Source organism: Colius striatus, chromosome 18 (genome assembly GCF_028858725.1).
Source record: "Colius striatus isolate bColStr4 chromosome 18, bColStr4.1.hap1, whole genome shotgun sequence".
Lineage (NCBI taxonomy): Eukaryota > Metazoa > Chordata > Aves > Coliiformes > Coliidae > Colius > Colius striatus.
In genome coordinates this window covers 436,168-456,584 of record NC_084776.1, presented here as the reverse complement: position 1 = coordinate 456,584, position 20,417 = coordinate 436,168, and the positions used below count along the sequence as shown (strand labels likewise).

Here is a 20,417-nt window from a genome sequence, read left to right as displayed (position 1 = left end):
AGTGCGGCGGCCCCCAGAGCCCACCCTGCCCGCCCGCGCCGGGAGCCACGCTGTCTGCATGGAGTGGTGAGGCCGCGGCCGCTGCCATGGCGCGGGGACGCCGTGCCCGCAGCAGTCGGCCCAGCACGCAAGAGTTCTCTTGTTTACATGCGCCACAGGACACGGCGTGGAACGGTTTGTGCCGCAGTGCCGGGCGCTGCAGCCCGTGGCCAGTGCTGTGGGAACACAGAACCCGTGAGGGAGGGGAGCTGTGGGGCTGGGGGCCGCTGCGGGGGGCCGCGAGCTGCCTGGGCACCGGGGAGTGCGGGGATGGGGTCAGGGATGGGGTCGGGGATGGACTCTGTGCAGAGCTGGGCTGGCCAGGGCAGCCCTGCGGAGCCGCTGGCCCCCACGACTGCTGCCATCGCTGCGGCCTCCTGACGTGGTAACGAGCCTAATTGAGGCAAATTGCTGGAGCACGAAGCGGTTTCTGGGAAGGTAAATATGGTCATCGCGTGGCGCCGGGCCCTGGGCTTGTTGCTCCAGCGTTGCCACAGCAACACCCCACTGTCGTCCCAGTGAGGTTCCGGGGGCTAGGCCTGTCTCACAGCCCCCAGGGCACAGAGACACCCAGACCTTGCCATGACTGGGACCCTTCAGGGACCCCAAGCCTGCCCCAGCCCACAGGATGTCCCTGTAGATGCCCTATGTCCCTTGGAGCTGTGTGGCAGCCACCAGCACTGCCTCATGCCCCCCCCCCACACACACATGGACTCACACACACAGGCACACTGACACGAACACAGACAGACACAAACAGGCACACTGACACACAGAGACACACACACACACACACACTCTCACACACACACACACACACACACACACACACACACACACACTCTCTCACACACACACACACACAGGCACACTGACACGAACACAGACAGACACAATCAAACAGGCACACTGACACACAGAGACACACACACACGGACACAAGCACACACACACACACTCACATTCACACACACACAGGCACACTGACACGAACACACATAGACACAATCAAACAGGCACACTGACACACAGAGACACACACACACTCACACTTTCACACACACTCTCACACTCCCACTCACAGCCCTCGGCTGCTGCGGAGCCGCTGGCAGAGCCGCAGAGTCACGGGGCGTTGGGGTCTAAACAGACACTTAAAGCTCGTCCAGTCCAGCCCCCTCCCTGGGCAGGGACATCAACTAGATCAGGTTGCTCAGAGCCCCGTCCAACGCGACCTTCAATGTTTCCAGGGACGAGGCATCCATCACCTCTTTGTGCAACCTGTGCCAGTGTTTCACCACCTTCACTGGAAAAAATTCCTTGCTTGGAGTTGCCTCGGGGGCACAGGTCAGCCTCGGGCACAGCACCAGCCCCTGGCCGGGGAGCTGAACCCGGGGTGTGGAACGGGGCTGGAGCAATGACCCGGCACCCGGAGCCCTCCCGGCTGCAGCCGCACGCCCCGCGGCCGCGGCGCCTCGCAGGAATATTCCCACTTTATCAAGCGAATTGAGCACTGCAAATTGGTCTTCTAAGCAGATTCTGCCTGCTGCCGTGCCCTCTTCTCACAGCTTAATTCAATGATACAACACATACCTCGCTTCCTCCCACCCTTTAATCTAATGATCAGCACCATCTCCGAGTCACAGGGAAAATAAACCCTTCCCCGCTTCGATTTTTACAGGTAAACAGCCTGATTTCTGTGTCCTGCGGCCTCGGCCCCTCGCAGCGCACCCCCAGCCCACCTGCCACCGGCCTCCTGCAGCGCCTGGCCGCCCTCCCCCGGGCTGTGATCGCTCTTCATACAAATCCCCTGTTTATAGAATGGGTTTTGCACGGCGTTTCATTAGAGAGCAAGCGGGCGCTTCGCCCCGGGCTTCATGGGGCCCCAGCCAGGACAAAAACAAAGGCAGAGGCCAGAGGGGTTGGGCTGAGACCCCCTGAATGTCCCCCTGTGCTCAGGGGCACCATCGCAGCCCCAGCACCACGCCGGCCGAGGCCCATGCCACGTGTCCAGGCGCGGGCAGGGCCGTCTCTGTGCCAGCCGGCAGCCGCGGTGGGCACGGCCGGCAGAGCTGGCCCTGCCCAGCTGCCAGCGCAGCCACCCGGCAGCTCCCTGCGCAGAGCTGGGGCAGCCACAGCCCCTGCCACGCAGACAGCCGTGTCCTGCTGCCCTCACCCCATGCCATGAGTCGCCTTCCTGCAGCACCAGCGGCCCCGGCAGAGCCCACAGGGCCCATCCTGAGCCATCTGAGGGGAGCTGTGACAGCAACAACCGCCACCTCATGCCCCTCTCCCCACAGGCACCCCCTGCCTGGGAGCTGTGGGCCCAGGGCCCTGGGCAGCGCTGGGGGAAGCGGGTCCAGGGGCCGCTGTGCTGCAGCCAGTGGCTGCCCCGGCACCGGCACAGCCCAGCGACGCTTTGGTGATGGGAGGTAAACAGGGTCATGACTCCATGTGGAGATGCACTTGAGGAGAAATTCTAGCAATGCTAAGTATAGTTTAAATGCCAGTGAAGGAAGGGAGGGAAGAGGATACGAGTGTATTAATAGTGTCAACATTTAAAGCTTTGGTCCAGCAACAGCTCTGAGGATGCTGGCTCGCAACAGCCCTGCCAGGGCCCAAGGGCATTGTGCTACCAGCACGCAGCCTGGGCTGCACATGCTGCGGTGAGAGCCAGAGCCTGGAGCAAGTGCAGGGGCAGGAGCCCTTCTGGGAAAAAAAATAAATAAAAAGTGAGAGGCAGGTTCGTGTTACCTCTGCTCAGGAGCCTGTTACAGGAGTCAGGCCTGAAGAGGCACGGAAAGCCCTGGCCTTTAAAGCCAGCCAGAGTCTGAAGTGGAAAACATCAACAAAGGGCTTTGGCAACAAAACAGGAACGTTTTGGAAGTCTAAAAAAGGGTGGAAGTAGGGCTCTGTCCCAGGAAAGACCAGTGATAACAGGGCAGTGGGCAAGGGCAGTGAGGAGTCACCAAGGGACTGGTCAGGGAAGGGCTCATCTGAGACAACCCTCTCCTGGCCTTCTCAGCACAGCACTGGGCACAGCTGGGTGCTACCATGGACACAGCTAGGTGCTACCACAGGCAGCACCACGGACACAGCTGGGTGCTACCATGGACACAGCTAGGTGCTACCACAGGCAGCACCATGGACACAGCTGGGTGCTACCACAGGCAGCATCATGGACACAGCTGGGTGCTACCACAGGCAGCACCATGGGGCGGGGCAGGAGCTGTGCTGGGCAGAGTCACGCAGAGGCAGACCCAAAAGGACACCAGCTTTTATTTACAACACTCCTCAAGTGACAGACAACAGAAAAAAAAAAGGGCACAGAACAGCTCAACGACTCAAAGGAAAGGTAACGGCAGCCCCAGCTTCCCCTGCAGGCCTCCTGCAGCCCCCTCCCCACGGCCTGGGTGGGCTGGGGGCCGCTCCTGCTGCTCCCGAGGGCCACCTGTGGGCACAGGGTAACCCCAAGGCTGGCACAGCCGCTCTGCTCAGGTGGCTCACGATGGCACAGTCGCTCGCCCTCACTCAGAGGCAGAAAGCACCCAGGGCTTGCTAGGAGTGAGGGTCCCTAGAAAGCCCCCCCCGCCCCAGTGTGAGTTACACTGACCAGGCAGCCCCCCCGTGACACTTCTGCCAGCTGGATCTCTTCCAAAGGTGCAGGCCTGGAAAATGGTATCAGCACAGAAGAGCACGGCGCTGCTCTGACAAGGGTGCCAAGAGGCTTCTTTCCACAGCGTCAGCACCAGCCGCCCTCCCTGCTGCTCCCTCCCACGGCGCTGAGGCAGGAGGGCCGGATGCGGCCCAGCACCCCCTCAGGTGCTGACACCCTGAGCCTCTGCGTCCACAGCAGGAGGGCAGCAGCCCCACCTCCAGCACCCCAGAGATCTGGCCCAATCTAAGGCCTCGGGTCTGGCCCCGAGAGCCGCAGCAGCACCGGTGTGTGCCGGGCACTGGCAGCCCAGGTACCAACTGAGTCCTTCCACACGGGAGTAAAGAGCAGCCAGAGTGTAACCTGCCCAGCAGCCACCTGTGCAGAGGGTGCTGAAGCGGGGCTGCCTGCCTGTCCCAGGCACCAGCACAGAGCCAGCTCTCTCTCCCTCGCCTCCCGTCCTGGCCCTGCAGCTGCGGATCCAGAGAACCAGCACAGCCCCGCGGCCCTGCCCGCTGCTCACCGGGGCCCAGGGAGCTCTCACAATCAGCAGGGGCAGAGAAGGGAGGAAAAGGGGAGAGCTGTGACCCCAGTGCCAAGTGGGGAAAGACGCTTCTAGGCCAGAGAAAGCCGGGGCTGGAATCCTTTGTGACAGGCTCTGGGCATCCTCAGCGAGCCCCTGAGCAGCTGTAATGTCAGGTAGCTTCAGAGCCAGCCCCAAAGCTGACCGGCTTCCCGCGGGCTTTGGGAGCACAGACCAGAGGAGGAAATCAACACAAAATCTCAAATTAAATCTGCCTGAGGACCTTGGGAGCAGCCGATGCGCGGGGAGGACCTGCCTTAGGACTTCTTGGCATCCTGTGTGCTCCTCCTCTTCAGATCACCCAGGTCGACAGGTTTAAACGCTGCAGGAAAGACAGCAGAGCCCGTGGCGGCAGAGGCCGCAGCGCAGCCCCCTCCCACCCGCCCGGGCGCCCCGGGGCCGGCCGTTCCCACCGGCGGGGGGCCGGGGGAGGGTGCCCCGCTCCCCCGCTCACCTTTGAGACTCGGGTTCGGCATCTTCTCCACGTACTCCTCGACCAGGCCGCGCTCGGAGCCCATCTGGCTGCGCAGGTCGCGCTCCACGCACTGCCAGGCTGCGGGGACAGGGTGAGGGGCCGCTCGCCTCGGGCGGCCGCGGCCGCCGCTCCCCCCGCCCCGCTCCCTCGGGCCCGCGGCCGCCGCCTCCGCTCACCCTCGTAGATGAAGCGCACGTTCTCCTCGTGGGCCGGCGTGAAGATCTCGCTGCCGGCGCCGGGGGAGCGCGGGCCGCCGCTCCGCTTCCCGTTGTAGACCACGCGAGACACGGGGGAGCTGAAAGCGAAGCGCGGGGCTGAGCCGGGCCCGGGGCCGCGGCCGGGCCCGGGGCCGCGCGGCGCTCACCTGGCCATGGCGTCGTGCGTGCGGCGGCGGCGGGCGCGGGTCGGCGCGGCTGCGGGAGAGGGGCGAGGCCGGGCCGGGGCTCAGGCCGCCATGGCAACGCGCCGGGGCCCTCGGCTGGGCCCGGTCCCTGCGCCGCCGCTCGCCTCGGGCCGCCACGGAACCGCCGCGCGCACGCGCCGCGCCGCCCCGCCCGGTGACGTCACGGGCGGCACGCCCCGGCGCTGACGTCACCGGCCACGCCCCCGGCGCGCGGACGGGACGGGACGGACGGGGACAGGGATGGGATGGGATGGGATGGGATGGGATGGGATGGGATAGGGACAGGGGCAGGGACAGGGCTGGTATGGGATGTGGACAGGGATGGGACAGGATGGGACAGGGACAGAGACAGGGACAGGAATAGGGACGGGGGAAGGATGGGATAGGGACAGGGACAGGGCTGGGATGGGCTGTGGACAGGGACAGGACCGGATGGGATATGGACAGGGACGGGATAGGGACAGGATGGGATAGGGACAGGGACGGGACAGGGACAGGGGCAGGAACAGACCGCGACGTTCATGGGATTTATTGGAAAAGTACAAAGTGGTTCCGAGACGCGGCACAGCCCCGGCACGGCCCCGGCACAGCCCAGAAAGGCCCTAGCACGGTCCCGGCACAGCCCCAGCACGGTCCCGGCACGGTCCTGTGTGGCTACGGGCAGCCCCGCCGCCCCAGCCCCTCGAGGCATGAGCCTCGCCACACCCCCCTTCAGTCCATCGTGGTGGCTTCGAAGAGCTCCACCAGGTCCTTGTACTCGGGGTCAATGAGGTCTGAGGGCTTCTCCCCGGCGTCGGTGGTGGCCTCCAGGCTGGCCCCGAGGGAGAGGAGGTACCTGCAGGGGACAGCAAACTCAGCCCCAGCAGCTCCCCTGGCTCCCAGAGCTCCCGCTGCTGCCGTGCAGCCCTGTGCATCCTGCAGAGACCAGGCACCCTCCTCCTCCTCCTCCTCCCTGGAGCACCAGAGCCCGCGCCCACCGCACGCTCCTCACCTGGCTATGTCGGCATAGCCGTCGCTGCAGGCCATGTGCAGGGGCGTCCACCCATCCTCATCTCTCTGGTGGATGTCAGCGCCGTATCTGACCAGGAGCTTGACACAGTCCAGGTTTCCAGTAAGCACAGCTTCATGGAGGGCTGCCATGCCTGGGAGGAAGGGACTCGTTAGCCCTGGGCCAGGGAAGATATCATAATGCTGAGGAAAGAGGGGTGCCAGCAAACCCTCACTATCAGGGAGTCTGGGGAGAGAAACAGAGACTTGACAACGTACGAGGAGCTGCCACAGGTTCTGGTTCCCCTTTTATAGCCCAAATACCCAGTGGAAGCACCAGCACAAACACCCAGTGCAGCACCCACCTGCCCCCTGGGCTGGGTGTGACATGGATGGAGGAGGAGCTGCCCTCTCCCACGGGGCTCCTGGCCAGTGGCTGCCCCGGGCCCAGACAGGACTCACGTGGGGACATGAGATGGGTATCTCTGGGGTCCTGCTCTGTCCTAGTTCTGGAAGCTCATTATGGAGCAAATATTGAAGCAATCGGTGTGGATAGGAGGAACCCCCAGCGTCATTTGAGACCCTGTCTCCGTGGCCATGTGATGGAAGCTGAAGCCAAGCACAAGAAAGGGACAAATCTGGGCTCTGCACCAGCCAGGACGGATCAAGGCATTCCATGAGCAGTTGCCAGTGAGCTTGGGTGCAACATGACACAATGCCTTTCCCACAAACATAAATGCCACAAGTCCACAGATCCAGATTTGCAAGAAAGAACAACGCTTGTGAGAAACGGACAGAGCCAGGAATGAAATGTGGAGCCTTTCTTCTCCCTGCACTTCCCTCAAACCAGGGCAGAAAGCAGGGACCCCACCATCCCATCTAGAGCTCCACAGAGCAGCCCGCGCTCTCTGCTCTTCTGGATCCCACCACACTGCGGGTGCCCCGTCGTGCCTTGAAGGGACCCAGGGGCCAGGCTCCCCCCTTCCTGCAGCCTATGCTGACCATACTGGTGAGGGGAGACGTTGGGGCGTGGGGCTCTGCTGGGCCCCGCTTGGCAGTGCTGGAGGCGCTTCTCCGCACTAGGAAGGAAAGTGGCTGCATTCCAGGCCGTGCCCCTCGAAGGCAGGCAGGGGGTCCCAGCTCTCGCCTCCCCGGCAGCCCGAGCGCTGCCACTGCGCCGATTCCAGCTCAGCACTCACCAGAAGGGTAGATGGTGTCCAGCGTCACCTTCCTGGCGCGGATGAACCTGCCCACCTGCTCCAGGTCCCCCTGTCGGATGTGGTCCTGGAAGACGATGTCGTTGGGGAAGCGCACGGTGCGCGACGCTCTCAGCCTCTGCGCGTAGCGGCTGCACCGCGGCATCGCGACTGGGCAGTAAAAGTCCTTCATGCCGACGGCAGCCTCCGGGTGGCGCAGAGGAGCGGCAGCCCGCGGGGTGGGAGCGGTGGGGGCGGCTCGGTGCCCGGGCGCCCGCTCGCCGGCCCCGAGCCGCCGCTCTCTGCCCGTCGGGTCGCTCCTGGCCGCGGGGTGCGACGGCACCGCTGCGCTCCGGGGGCTGCGAATCCCCTCGCTGCCGGGCGGGACAGGCTCTCCTACACCCCCATGCTGCCCTGGGAGGTGATTCTGGGGAGCACACAGGTCACCTGCAGGCGCCCGGCTCAGCACTGATGGTTGTCCCGGGGCAGAGTGTTATATAGGCTCCCGTGGGTTATTTTTGGGACGTGCAGCTCATGCTATTTGCCATGATACTTCGTAATCGAGCCGCCCAGGCCTGCAGCCTCCCACTTTTGGGCAGAAGTTGGTGTATCATCTTACCACCCACCTGTTGATGTGCCCATCCAAGGGCTCAAATCTGCTCTTGCTTTTGCCTGAGTAGCCCTTCAGGGGAGCAAAGCAGAACTTCCCAGCAGCAAGCCCACACACACACTCACACATACGTGTGCCAGGGAAAAGGGACATGCACAGTCACCCAGTGAGGGGATCCAGACCAGCCAGTGCAACACAGACACGCCAGAGCTACAGTGCCAAATGCATTCAGGGCTGAGTCACACTCCTGTAGCTGCATCGGGTGGAAGGAGCAGCATGAGCTGTGCTGCCCATCATGACTGTGAGACAGTGGGCAGCTAAGCGTGGAGAACATCACCAGCATGTTGGGTATCTGGTATTCTCTGATGAGGACAGAGGTGCTGCTGATGCAAGCCCAGAATAAAAGCCTACAGTGTCAGCCCAGAGTGTTCAATGTCCTACTCCAGATTTGGAACCAGCTGCTACATTAGCTAGTAGCTTCAGAAGAGCATCAGAAGAGCAGTAGCACCACCAGACAATCCCTGCATTGGTTACTCTCAGCTGTAGCTGTCAAAGGCCCCAAATGGGCCATTCATCACAGAGGAATCCTTCAGCTCCATCAAGGGTTCAAGCAACAAATACTCCTCCATGCTTTTTCCCATCATCAGCTTGGTCATTTCAGCTACATGAGCATATTGTGCTGTTTCAGGCACGTGTGTCAGCAGCCATCGAGATTTCATCCCACCCTTCCTGTGGCAGATCCTTGTCCCAAACCCCTGCGAGCAGCCAGGCTCAGCATGGTCAGCCACAAACCTGAGAAGTGCCTGCACTTGTTTATCTTCTGGCGAATGCATTGATCGTTGTGATGAGCATCTCTGCCCAGGGTTACGTCAGACAGGACGCTGGGCGGGAGGAGGCTGCGCTCTCTGCTGTGCACACAGAACACTTTTAGCCTGTTTTCTTGGAACAATAATTAGCTGTGTAGACACAATGACTCTGATGGAGTCCTGCTCTGCCAAGAGGGGCCTTGGTGTATGAGAAAAGCACCCCTCCAATTTGAACAAGTCTCAGACCATAAACAGAGGACTATGGCAGAGCTCAGCCTTGTTTACTCTTTGTCTGGCTCCACAATACATATCTTTTTGAGCAGAGTTCTATCCAGCACCTTCCAGCAGAGCACACCACAGTGCTCCCTTCCTTCACATGCTAAAACACAAGGCTGGTACTACTAACAAGCCCTGACAGCAGGCACTGCCAGCTCCATGGGGGAACAGCCATGGCAGTCAGGCTACACCGAGAACAGCTCCTCTGCTTGTCTTCAGACATGCCAAGGTCACAGCTCTGGGGAGACACCTTCACTGATCCTTCTCCACATAACCAAAGGTAACAGTCCCCAACACAGCTGTTGAGCAGAAGAGGGAGGGAGCAGCAAACACCACAATGCCAGGGCCAGCAAGTACCTGTTGAGCCCCAGGCCATGGCAGAGCTCTGCTCCCCAGGGAGCCACAGACAAGTGTACAACACTCCTGCTCTACCCTCCAGCGCCCTCGGTTCAGTGACAGGCACTGGGAGCCTCCCACACTGCCCTCTAGCTCCCTGCCCTCCCCTCTGACATTTATAGCATATTTTCTTACAAAAATATTTTCAGCAGGGACCGGTTTGGAAATAGCAGTGTAGCTCACTGGGTCATGTGAGTCTGACTAGCAGAGCTCCAGGCAGCCACAGGTCTCCCTGTAGGCAAACCCCTTGGTTAACTGTTCAAGAGCAGAGGTCCCCTCTCCCCTCAAGCCACCTGGCAAGCAGAGCCCCTCGTTCTGCAGAGCCCAGCCACTGTCCCCTCACTACCAGAGCTGGTGGGTGGCTGCCCAAGCTGCTTTAATCAGGACATATGGTCATCTTGAAGTTCTTTTCCTTTTTCTTTGTAGATTATGAAAAATGTTTCTTCAGGCTAAGGCAGCAGAAGCCACCTGTGAGAACAGACGTGTTCAGGAAGTGTAGTTTCTCTCAAAAATGTGGTATTTAGTGAAAGAGAGAGTTGGCACTCACACCCTTTTGGCAGAGACCCTTGAGCAGCATGCTAGAGCTGATGCCCCTTGAGGCCAGGCTCAAATACATTCATCCCACATTCTGATAAAGAGACAGACATGATATTATTAAAATCTCAACTTTATTTGGCCGACAAATTTGGTTCCAATGTTAGTGCAGCAGAACGCTGAGAACAAGCCTGATGCAGCTCAGGCCTCTGAGGCACGCCCCTGTTCAAGTTCCTCCCCAGACCCCAGTAATTGCAAATGTCCTATCTGATCTACTTTATCAGACCCGCCCACACCACCCACCTACCTGGTCAACCCATTCAAAATAACATGGAAAGTGATTGCAAAACAGTCTGGCATTTGATCAAGAGGATGGCAAAACACCTCAGCCTCATCCAAGCTGGTGAACCGGTGACCATCTCCACCCCCAGAGCCTGCCACAGCCAGTGCACACAGTATTCCACCCTTCTAGGTGTCTGGAATAGTCATCTCCAAGTGTCTTAAAGCAGAGGGGAAAAACATCTGGCCAGCATGAAGAGAAGCACCTTCATATACACCTTTCACCAGGACGCCACCAGCCCATTGCCTCTTCCCTTACATCTTCTAAAGGCTGATTCTGGGGAAGAACAGCCAAGACCATTAGGGACCCAGCCAGGTGCAGAAACCAACTATGGCCTCGAGTTTTAAAAGAAAAAAAGGAAAAAGCTTTCTTGGAAGATGTTAGTGGCAGGGCTCCAGAACAGTGGGCCATTGAACTCATGCTACTGCTTCTCAATCCGCTTCTACCCCAAAGAACAGAATACTTCAAACAAGCTGTGTACAAAAAAAGTACATCACAATACAAAAAAATGAGCCCAGGTGGCTGGGCTGGCTACCTAGTGACAGATCCCTTCTCAAAGCAAAAAGAAAGAAAAGACTCAAATGTACAGACAAGTGAGGGTAAAGTGTTACTTTAAAAGCCAATCCCTGGATTTCCAGTCATTCACCTTCTGCTTTAAATCTTAATGGGTTTCTGACTCACTGTGCTGCACAACAGCAGCCAATTTAGTGTCTGATTTTTGGGGTGACGTAGATCAGTCTTCTCTACAATTCATCCTTTTGGATTTTCTGCTCATCATCATCACCTTCCTCGAGGTCTGTTTCTTCATCTGTCTCCAGGTCCTCCAGATCCTGTACAGGTTAAAGACAGCTACTGGCTTCTGGCACATTATAGAGATCCAAAACCAAGCACAGAACAGCATCTCTGATCTATTCACTGTTCTCTGATGTCACATTAACAAAGCATCCAGAGACTTCTACCAAGAGCTCTCAGCTTGGGCTGTGAAGGATTAGAAACCCCTGGAAGCTGGTACTTGCACCTGTAGCACCCTCCACTCTGTCAGGCAAGGAGCTTCCTACTAGAACATTGCACATGCTCCAGGTGCTGACCAGAAAGCCTCAAAGAACAAGTCCTCTAAGAACTCTCATCAGTTTTCACAACCACCAGAGATAGTTTGTGCAGATTCAGATGCTGATATCAACAGTTTCCATGCCTAAACCTCCCAAGAACATTTATTTCCCACCCAGTTGATGTGTTCTCACTGAGTCCACTACAGGCCAAGGGCTGCACCGAACAGGTGGGTTTGTGTGGGCAGGTTTTGGTAGGGGGCCTACACTGTAACCCTGTGGGAAGCCCACACTGGAGCAAGTTCCTGGCAGCACCTGGGAACCTGTGGAGAGAAGCCCACGCCACACCAGGTTTTCTGTCAGGACTTGTGACCCTGTTGTGGGGGGGACTCTGCCACACCGGGGCAGTTCATTCCTGAAGGACTGTTTTCCTCATGGATGAGACCCATGTGGAGCAGTTCATGAAGAACTGTAGCCCACAGGAAGGACTCACATTGGAGAGGTTCATGGAGGACTGTCTCCCACAGGAGGGACCTCGCACTGTATCAGTGGGAAGTGTGAGGAGGCCTCCTCCTGAGAGGAAGTAGCAGCAAAGTCCATCTGTAATGAACTGACCATAACCCCCATCCCCTTGTGCTGCTGCAGGAAAGGAGAAACTCAGGAAGGAGAGGTGGGGGAAGGTGTTTTAACATTGTTTTTACTTCTCGTTTCCCTGCTCTGCTCTGATTGTTAATAAATCAAACCATTTCTCCAAGCTGAGTATGTTTTGCCCATGATGGTAACTGCTGAGTGATCTTTTTGCCCTTAACTCAAAAGCCCTTTGTTGTATTTCTCTCTCCCTTGTCTAGTTTAGGAGGGGGAGTGACAGAACAATTCAGTGGGCACCTGGCACACAGTCAGGGCCAAACCACCTCAGTGTTTTACCATATGGATGCTTTTGTTCACCAGTAGTATCCTTTCCTTCCATATAACAGCCCAGGATCTTACTTAGGACTGAGAATTCCAGCACAGCACCAGATCCAACTCATGTTCCATATTCTGAAGGCCCAGAGTGCTGTATTAATGTTACTCACATCATCAGCTGCTGCACCATCCTGACCTCCACTCTCCAGGAACTTTTTGAAGCCTTCTAGTGTCCTCTCCCCATTATAGTCAATTACCTACACAGGGAAAAAAATCAGGATAATGGTTATGGGCACCTACAGAACCATGGCCCTGGAGAGGAGAATTCTCTTTATGAGCAACAGTTATCATGCCAAGCAAAAGGGAATTTAAAAATTCACCTTCACCCATATGAGACGAAGGAAAACAGCTCAGCCACTAGACTTCAGAGATCACTGCGAGGAAAGAATAGCCTGCAGATGAGCACATTGTCTCTGCTTGCTCCCTCTTTCCCCCCTTCCCACCCCCACCAAACTCTGTCCTACAGCCCAGCCCTCCCCAAAGGGTCTCAGACGTCCTGTAGACTTGATGAGTTCCATTCCTACAGAGCAGAGAGCCCTCCCAGAGGCCTTGCCCAAACCAGAACTCAAGCAGGCAACTAAGCATGTCCAGCACTCCCTTGCTGTGCCATCTGTGTAAAGGTCAGCTGCCTTCTTACATTTCTGCCAGAGCCTGCAGGGAAGAACTTGAGTGTGGGGAAGCTGTGGATTTTCACTGCCTCCACTTCATTGGCTGTCGAATCCATCTTGGCAATGACAATGTTCTCATGGTCCCTGTAGGTCTCTCCCAGCTTGTCCCAGATAGGAGCCAGCTGCTTACAGTGACCACACCAGGGAGCATCTGTCAATTACAAAAAGCAGTTAGCACCAGCAACTTCAGGTACCATCACTCTTCCCTAGCGCCCCTGCCAGACAGTTCAGACATCAACTGAAGCACTCCCTTTGTGGCTTAGATTCTGAAAGATGCCTTCCTCTCTAATCCTGGTCATGCAGTATTTTGGCACTCCCTTCACGCCAGTTACTTGGCATCAACTGCCCGAAGATACTTACAGAACTCCACAAAGACATTTTTGTCCTCATCAAAAGCAACTTCTTCAAAGTTCTTCCCAACTAGAACTTTGACAGGCTGCCTGTCCCAGTCTTCAGGAAGATCTTGACTCATCAGGTGGGGCTGGAATAAGAAGTGAAATTCAGAGAGAATTTGCTACACAGCTGCTTGGAACATGCATGCAGTCACATATCCTGGAAACCCCAAGCTCACACACGCCCCTTCCAGTGCCTCAGCCACATGTGCAATCAGATGAATCTGTCACTTCCTCTTCTGCTCAGTCTCCCTCCCACCCTGAACAAGGGGAGTAGCAGGTGCCCTTCTGCAGAGCACACTGCAGCCCAGCTCTGCAGGAAGGAACCACCACTGCTGACAGCATCATTCCCACAGGACTGAGCTGATCTCAACAGTCACTACTGAGGCAAGTCACTTATGGCTGCCTCCAACAGATGATAGCTGAAAGCTTTAGGCTGTGCCACACAAGTTCACACCTTGCAGAGTGCTGTCAGAAAGAGCAAATGGGTAAAGACCAGAGCTGCCCTAAGCAGAGAGCAGGCTCTGCCTGTAGGGGTGCCTGCACACAGATCCCTTTCCTACAGCCCTCATGCCCCACTAGTTTTGCCCTTCATTTCTCAGCACAAAGCCCGCCAGATACGCTGTGCAGTACTTGGAAACACTTTCTCCAGGTGACTCACACAACTGCTCAGAGGGAGGATTTTTTCTGCTTGCCCAGGCAGCAGGTTTACCATCCGCTGCATTTATCTACATTACCTTGATCTTTCCCTCCAGGAACTTATTACAGAATTCTTTGATCTTGTCTGCTGTGAGCTCATCTGACTCAGGTTTGTACTTGGTCATTTCTTCCTCCAGTGTGATCAGACGCACAGCTGGACATTCCTCTTTCTTTAGGCCAAAAAACTCCAAAATCCTCTGGTTGTCACTGTGGTCACTGTCTATGAAGATGAACAGGATCTTTGGAGGAAAAAGAGGCAGTGTGTTGAAGACAAGCACCTCTTAGTTATCGACACTTTATACACACACTTGCACTGGGAGTAGCTGAGCTAGCCCCTCCTCCTTCTCCAGGACGATTTTGGGGGCACCTGTGAGAGCACAAGCACTGGAGCTGCATCAGTTCAAGTAGCACATGCACAGACCCAGCACAAATAAGGCAGAGTCAGATTTGCATCCACAGGACAGTCGGGAGTTAACTGCTATTCCTTCAGTAGTTGTGCAAGCCAGTGACTCAGTCACCTATTATCTGCTAGGGAGAGGGATCGCTTCAGGTCCTCCTCCACAGCTATGAAGCTGATATAGAGCTATACTTCTCTGCAGGAGATGGTCACTTAATTCATAACCCAAGAAATCCACCTCACCTTCCCCTTGAAGTTTCCAGCTGCACTCTTGAAGTTGTCCAGTTTCTCTTGATAGTCAGACACACTTTTTGGTAGAAACAGCAGAATGTGAGTCTTGATCTCTCCTCCAAAGATTTTAGGAGCAGTCTGAGAAGCAGAAAATAAAGTGAGGTAAATCAGTGTCAAGATCAACTGGGCCCTGCTACTCTGACAGGACCACAGGGGCCTCCAGTACTACATGACTGCTCTGAACAACAGGTTATGCATCCTTCCCCTGGTGTCATTCACACACCTCACTACTGTCAGCTCCAACGTAAAACACACACAACCCACAATTCAAGCCTTGCTGTACGAGTGTAGTAGCTACTGGAGGAGACCTACCTGCTCTGTGAACTCTATGACTAGAGGCAGCGCATTGGACTTGATGAAGTTCAGTAAATTATCTTTGGTGAGATCCCCTTCAAAGTTGTTACGGCCTTCATCAAACTGCAAGAACAGACATTGCATCAGAACATGCCCCATATCCCACACACAGCTCCCAGACAGTCACACCACAGCCACCACCCCGGGGTCTGGGCTGCCCTTGCTCAGAGCAGACCATCTCCCAACAAGGCCACCACGTGAAGCTGGATTCCTGCCAGACAGATCCTTAAAAGCACCCCCAGCAGCAAAAAGTGAGTGGCAACAAGACTTGGATTGAAACAAGTCATCAAGGAGGGCTTTCAAGAGGCGCTGTGCAGCTCTGCAGGTGTCCAGCAGAGCAGGAAGAGGCTGCCCAGGCAGAGACAGCTCTGCCATATCAAAGCAGACACAGACACTTCAACCAGACTGTGCTATGAGAGGTCTGACAGCAAAGCTCACCATGGTCTGCAAGTAAATAGCCATTTATTCAGCTCTGAGGGGTTGTCTCAGGCTATTAAGAGACAATAGCATGTGTTTAGCACACTCAGAGGTGTCAGATCCCTTTTTGTATCAGGGCATCACTCATATCCCTGACCAGGATTCTCAGAACCCTCTCTGGCAGCCTGGGGAGGGGCAGCTGCAGAACACCATCAAGGTTAGAGAGGATGTGCATGGTAACACAGCAATCCCATGGCAAGGCAGCACTCAAGTTACTGGCAGAAGCAGGAGTGGACTCAGATAACCTTCTGTTAGAGGAAGCCTCCCAGTTTCAGCTGAAAAGCAGAGCTAAGCACTCAACATTGGAAATTAACTTCACAAATCCTTTAGAGTATTGGACATGGCCTTAGTGCCCTCAGAAGAATTGTCTGAGGATCTCTGCAAGCCTGGACAACTCACCCACAGAATGAGATGAGAATGACTCGCCAAGGAACCCTCTCAGGAGGCTGAGTCAAAGTCCAGAAACAGAACTGTTGGTAAAATAAGCCATCTGGTTCTTTTGCTCTGGTATTTGGTTACCACTGGTGCTCATTTCCACTGTGGTTTGTATTTGAGAGCTCTCATGGCACTACCATGACATGCACCAAAACAGGACAAGGTGGAAGTCATCCCAACACCGTTCTCGCACGTACAGCAGAGCACTTGCGCTGCACCTCAGGCCTCCAGGGGCTCAGGAACAGCCTTTCAGACCAAGGTCTCTCCCACACAACAGAACAGCTGCCAAGTGAGGAAGTGTTTTTCTTTCCAGATGTACCCAAACTGACTAAACTGAGGGGAAAATCCCTTTCCTGTTAAAGGCCAGTCCTGCCACTGCCCCAGTTCTACAGACACAGAGGAAACCTTAAGAGAGCTCACAGGACTTAAGGGTTAGAGGACAGCACATGAGCTCAAACCACTACAACATTCTACAGAGCACTAAAGATAAGATGTACAAGTAACTAAATAAACCCCAGGGCAAGAACCCACCAGTGCCAAGGCCTGAGCTGTGACCTGCCCACTGCGAAGCCACCCGTGACACAGCCCAGCTCACAGCCCACTGCTGGTGCCCCCACAGCCCCAGGGAGACGTCAGCTCTACAGGAATGTTTGTTTGGACCTGTGTTTGCCAAGAGACGAGAACAGAAGCTGAAAAAGCCACGTCAACAGATATTTCAGTCCATCATTAGCCATGAATAGAGCACCCAGAGTACAGAAAGCTATGCAGGAGAGAAGAGTAAGATACAGGTAGTAAGTCAGCCAAGATCAAAATCCTGCTCCCTTTGCCCACCTCAGCTTTCCTAGATGCAAACTCTCAGCATTCCAAACTCATTAGCCAGCTAATGGTCCCTCAGACATATTGATCTGAGGGACCTCTGGCTGAGAATTTAAGTCTACAAGCTTCTACACCATAAAAACAACAACTTCAGAGGTGTAGGGCAATAAAATGCTATTTCAGCTGAATAAGAAAGTGAAAGAATGAAATAAGAATTCATTCAACACTTCAGCCTGCCTTAGGTCCAATCAGTCCGATAAATGACTGATTAGATTACAGATTAATCATAATAATCAACTCTCACACTCTTCACCTCACAAGAGTGCTGCAGGCTTCACTCTCCCCTCAGGCTCTGAGAGCTGCCAACAGACCCACAACACAGGACCTTTCACTGTTTTGTCCAGAGCTGCCCTCACTGGAGTCTGACTCAGGGAAGACTCAGTTGTGGTGCTGATGCCCTGCACCAACCAGTACCTTCTTGAAGAGGACTACACCATCCTTGCTAAGCTGGTACTTGGTGAAGACATCAGCACTGGAGGAAATCCCAAAAGGAATGTCATCCACAGCCTCTGCTGCCAGCAAGAACTCCTTTGCAGCCTCTGATGTCAGATCCTAGGGAGTAAAGAAAGGTGGGACACATCAAACCAAAGCACAATCATACCAGGGCTCAGCAGCCAGAGAACTGGAAGATCAAGTAAGGCAGGAGAGCAAGCGTTTCACAACTTGCAGAGAGCCTTCCCTGGCTGTCAGGGGCCCACAGGGCAGGAAGCAGGGAAAGCCCTGGACATACACAAGAGTTTCTCAAACAGAAGCACAAACTCTACCTTAAAGAATCCAATCACAACCACTTCACTGGAATCCACTAAAGTCTCTGCTGCAGCAGCGTCTGTCAGCGTAGTCGCAGCCGGGCCCGTGCGTTTCTTCAGCCAGCTGACAATATCATCTGCTTCTCTGCCAGCTACACCAGAGAGACAACAGCACCGGGTTCACTTCTTCCCCCGGTCACGTTTAACAACAGAAAACCTCTAAGCTTTGAGACAGAACATTCAGCAGCTGGCCCGAGGTCCGGAATAATCGAGATACCATTGTACAACTCTCTTCCTTTCAGTCCTACTGTAGCTAAGCTAATCCCTATTTGTGAAGTCAAGGTACGAGGAGCTCCCAGGAACCCACATGGCTTGTGCTGCTAGCCTAAGCGTTTTCTTCAACTTTGAGCAGCAGTAAAGCACTTCCCCAAGATGCTGCTGTTTTCCATGCAAACACGTCACCTTTTTCTCTCAAAGCCAGTGTTCTGCCTCAGTGTTCAGCACCCTGGGCTGAATTCTGCTTGTGTTGGTCTTTGCTGCACTTCTGTCTCACGTTTGGGGCTGCTCCCTTACCCAACTACCCAAGCCTTTTGTCAGCTCTGGGTGCTTCACTGCTCAAGTAAAATCAGGCTGAGCAATGAGTCAAGCCTGCTTTGCTTTGGTTTCCTGCACAACAACAATTCCATCTGCCTCGGCTCGTGCCAGGGCTCTCCCCAGCTCCAGGTGAGACAGCCTGTGAGAGGCAGAGCTGCTGCCCACACCCCGAGCCCGGCGCTCCCCAGGCCACTGGCAGCGTGGACCTTGCTCGGCCGCGGCAGCGCACGGACCCGCTGCCACGTTGATGCCCTCTGCTCCCTGTGCTCCCGGGGCCGGGCACAGCGCCAGCGCCCCTCACCTGTGTACTCCTTGGGAGCAGCCTTGTCGCCGTTCCTGAAGAACTTGATGGTGGGGTACCCGCGCACCCCGAACTGCTGCGCCAGCTCCGACTCCTCCGTGGCGTCCACTTTGGCCAGGCGGATCTCCGAGCCCTCGGCCTTCAGCGTCGCCGCCGCCTTCGCGTACTCGGGGGCCAGCGCCTTGCAGTGCCCGCACCACGGGGCATCTGCGGGACGGGACGGGGCGGCATCAGCGGGCACGAACGGGCCGAGGACACCGGGCCCCCGCAACGCGCGGCCCCCGCGGCCCGGCCCCGCCTCCCCCCGCCGCGGCCCCTCGGCCCTGGCGGCCCCGCTCCCGGCCCCCGCCCGCCGCCCCGGCCCCGCGCTCCCGCGGCCGCCCCGGCCCGGCCCCGGCCCGCTCACAGAACTCGACGAGCAGATAGCGGTGCTCAGCCAGCGCCCGCTCGAAGGACGCGGCGCGCAGCACCAGGACGCCGTCCTCCTCCTCCAGCGCCGCGGCGCAGACGCGAGCGGGCGGCGGCAGGAGCGGCAGCAGGCAGAGCAGCGCGGCCAGGGCGCGGAGCTCCGCCATGGCGGCGATGGCGGCGGCAGGACGGGCCGGGGCGGGCGCGGCGCCGCCTCCGCTTATAAACCCGCCTCTCGCGGCCGCCGCCGCGCCCCATTGGTCGAGGCCGCGGCCCCGGGCCCGCGGAGCCGCTCCCATTGGCCGGCGCGCCAGACGCGCCTCCCGGCCGCCGCCGCGGGTTGGGCGCCGACGTCGTTGCCCTCGCGCGAGCCGCCATTGGCCGCCGGCCCCGCGGCGCGTCCCGCGATTGGTCGGCCCCGCCGCGTCGCGCGGCCGCTGCCCTGGAACGTGGCATTGGGCGGCCCCGCGGGCGCGTGCGCGCGGCCAGGGGAGCGTGGTGCGCTCTGATTGGCGGCTGGGCGGGCCACGTGACCCGGCGCACACGTCACGGCGCGGGTGGGGTCGGTGCCGGCACGTGCTCGGGGCGGCTCCAGCCGCGGCGCCGCGGGCCCGGGGCCGGAGGGGGGGGGGGGCCAGGCCGGGGCCTCCGCTCTTTGGCCGCAGCCGCAGGGACGCCTCCGCCCCGCTGGCCCCGTGACCGTGCGGGCCCGGCAGCCGCTGGCGCAGCCGCCGCCGTTACGGCGCTCCCGGGGAAGCGCGGGCAGCGGCTGCGGCAGCCCCTCCGCGGGCGTCCCGCCAACGGCCGGGCGGAAGCAGTGGCGCCCCGCGTTTGGAAAGCGCGGCCGCAGAGCCGCGGGTTGCGCAGGCCCCGACCCCGCTGCCCGCAGAGCGGCTGTTGGTGGCCGGCACAAGGAGCCTTTGTTCCCGTTATCAGCGCATCTGGGCTGCTCTAACCGACACCGGGCCCCGGCAGCAGCCCGGGGGGGGCAGCCCCGTGCCCGGCGTGCGGCGGCTCCTGCCCCTGCGGGGGCTGCGTTCCAGCCTCCGCACCCTCCCACAGCTCCTGTGAGCCCAAGCAGAATGGGGCCTGTGCTCTTCCCTCCCGGCACTGCCCAGGCCTCTGGGAGCACGGCCGAGTCTTCTCGAGCACTGCAGATCCTGGAAAGAGCTTTTCCCGGCTACACTTTTCTTAACACAAACATGGCACTTGCTCTGTAAACATCCACAGGCTCTTATCACACTTCGCCTCTCCTGGGCTCTGTTCTCCCTCCAATCTCCCCATGGCAGGAATTCCACTGGTGCCTGCAGCAGGGACAGCACAGGCTGCCTGGGGCTGAGCCCAGCTCCCACGGGAACCCCCAGCTTTGACCCCTCAGAGACCCACCATTTGCACCCCCTCACACCCTCTGACTGCAGCCACGGAAAGGGACAGATCCTGAAGACAAACAGAGGCTCTTGCCTCTTCCCTGGC

At 57.6% G+C, this 20,417-nt stretch overlaps 3 protein-coding genes across 3 annotated transcripts; all 3 read right to left on the bottom strand.

The window, feature by feature from the left end:
* Positions 1–3,297: 3,297 nt before the first annotated feature.
* MCRIP1 (MAPK regulated corepressor interacting protein 1) lies at positions 3,298–5,264 on the bottom strand. Its single transcript, XM_062010790.1, has 4 exons — positions 5,114–5,264; positions 4,926–5,044; positions 4,729–4,827; positions 3,298–4,596 (listed from the first exon to the last, which is right to left on the bottom strand). The coding sequence occupies exons 1-4, from the start codon at positions 5,119–5,121 to the stop codon at positions 4,532–4,534; spliced, it is 291 nt and encodes a 96-aa protein (XP_061866774.1). The 5' UTR covers positions 5,122–5,264; the 3' UTR covers positions 3,298–4,531.
* A 599-nt stretch (positions 5,265–5,863) lies between these two features.
* PPP1R27 (protein phosphatase 1 regulatory subunit 27) lies at positions 5,864–7,528 on the bottom strand. Its single transcript, XM_062011125.1, has 3 exons — positions 7,339–7,528; positions 6,144–6,294; positions 5,864–5,987 (listed from the first exon to the last, which is right to left on the bottom strand). Exons 1-3 carry the CDS (start codon positions 7,526–7,528, stop codon positions 5,864–5,866), a joined length of 465 nt encoding a protein of 154 aa, XP_061867109.1.
* A 2,546-nt stretch (positions 7,529–10,074) lies between these two features.
* P4HB (prolyl 4-hydroxylase subunit beta) lies at positions 10,075–19,150 on the bottom strand. Its single transcript, XM_062010811.1, has 11 exons — positions 18,943–19,150; positions 18,537–18,743; positions 17,660–17,793; positions 17,310–17,447; positions 15,066–15,170; positions 14,706–14,831; positions 14,104–14,304; positions 13,335–13,455; positions 12,944–13,125; positions 12,417–12,503; positions 10,075–11,127 (listed from the first exon to the last, which is right to left on the bottom strand). The coding sequence occupies exons 1-11, from the start codon at positions 19,109–19,111 to the stop codon at positions 11,041–11,043; spliced, it is 1,557 nt and encodes a 518-aa protein (XP_061866795.1). The 5' UTR covers positions 19,112–19,150; the 3' UTR covers positions 10,075–11,040.
* Between the last annotated feature and the right edge of the window lie 1,267 nt (positions 19,151–20,417).

What these genes read in the sequence shown, in the direction of transcription:
- PPP1R27 (XM_062011125.1), bottom strand. Translation starts at nt 7,528, where the DNA reads ATGAAGGACTTTTACTGCCCAGTCGCGATGCCGCGGTGCAGCCGCTAC. An exon ending in GGACACCATCTACCCTTCTG is followed by an intron (nt 6,295 to 7,338) that starts GTGAGTGCTGAG and finishes CCTTCCTCCCAG; the next exon opens with GCATGGCAGCCCTCCATGAA. An exon ending in GGCTATGCCGACATAGCCAG is followed by an intron (nt 5,988 to 6,143) that starts GTGAGGAGCGTG and finishes TGTCCCCTGCAG; the next exon opens with GTACCTCCTCTCCCTCGGGG.
- P4HB (XM_062010811.1), bottom strand. Translation starts at nt 19,111, where the DNA reads ATGGCGGAGCTCCGCGCCCTGGCCGCGCTGCTCTGCCTGCTGCCGCTC. An exon ending in TGCTCCCAAGGAGTACACAG is followed by an intron (nt 17,794 to 18,536) that starts GTGAGGGGCGCT and finishes TCTCTGGTGTAG; the next exon opens with CTGGCAGAGAAGCAGATGAT. An exon ending in ATGGTGCAGCAGCTGATGAT is followed by an intron (nt 11,128 to 12,416) that starts GTGAGTAACATT and finishes TAACCTGTACAG; the next exon opens with GATCTGGAGGACCTGGAGAC.
- MCRIP1 (XM_062010790.1), bottom strand. An exon ending in CGTGCGCTTCATCTACGAGG is followed by an intron (nt 4,828 to 4,925) that starts GTGAGCGGAGGC and finishes CTGTCCCCGCAG; the next exon opens with CCTGGCAGTGCGTGGAGCGC. An exon ending in GCCGAACCCGAGTCTCAAAG is followed by an intron (nt 4,597 to 4,728) that starts GTGAGCGGGGGA and finishes TCTTTCCTGCAG; the next exon opens with CGTTTAAACCTGTCGACCTG.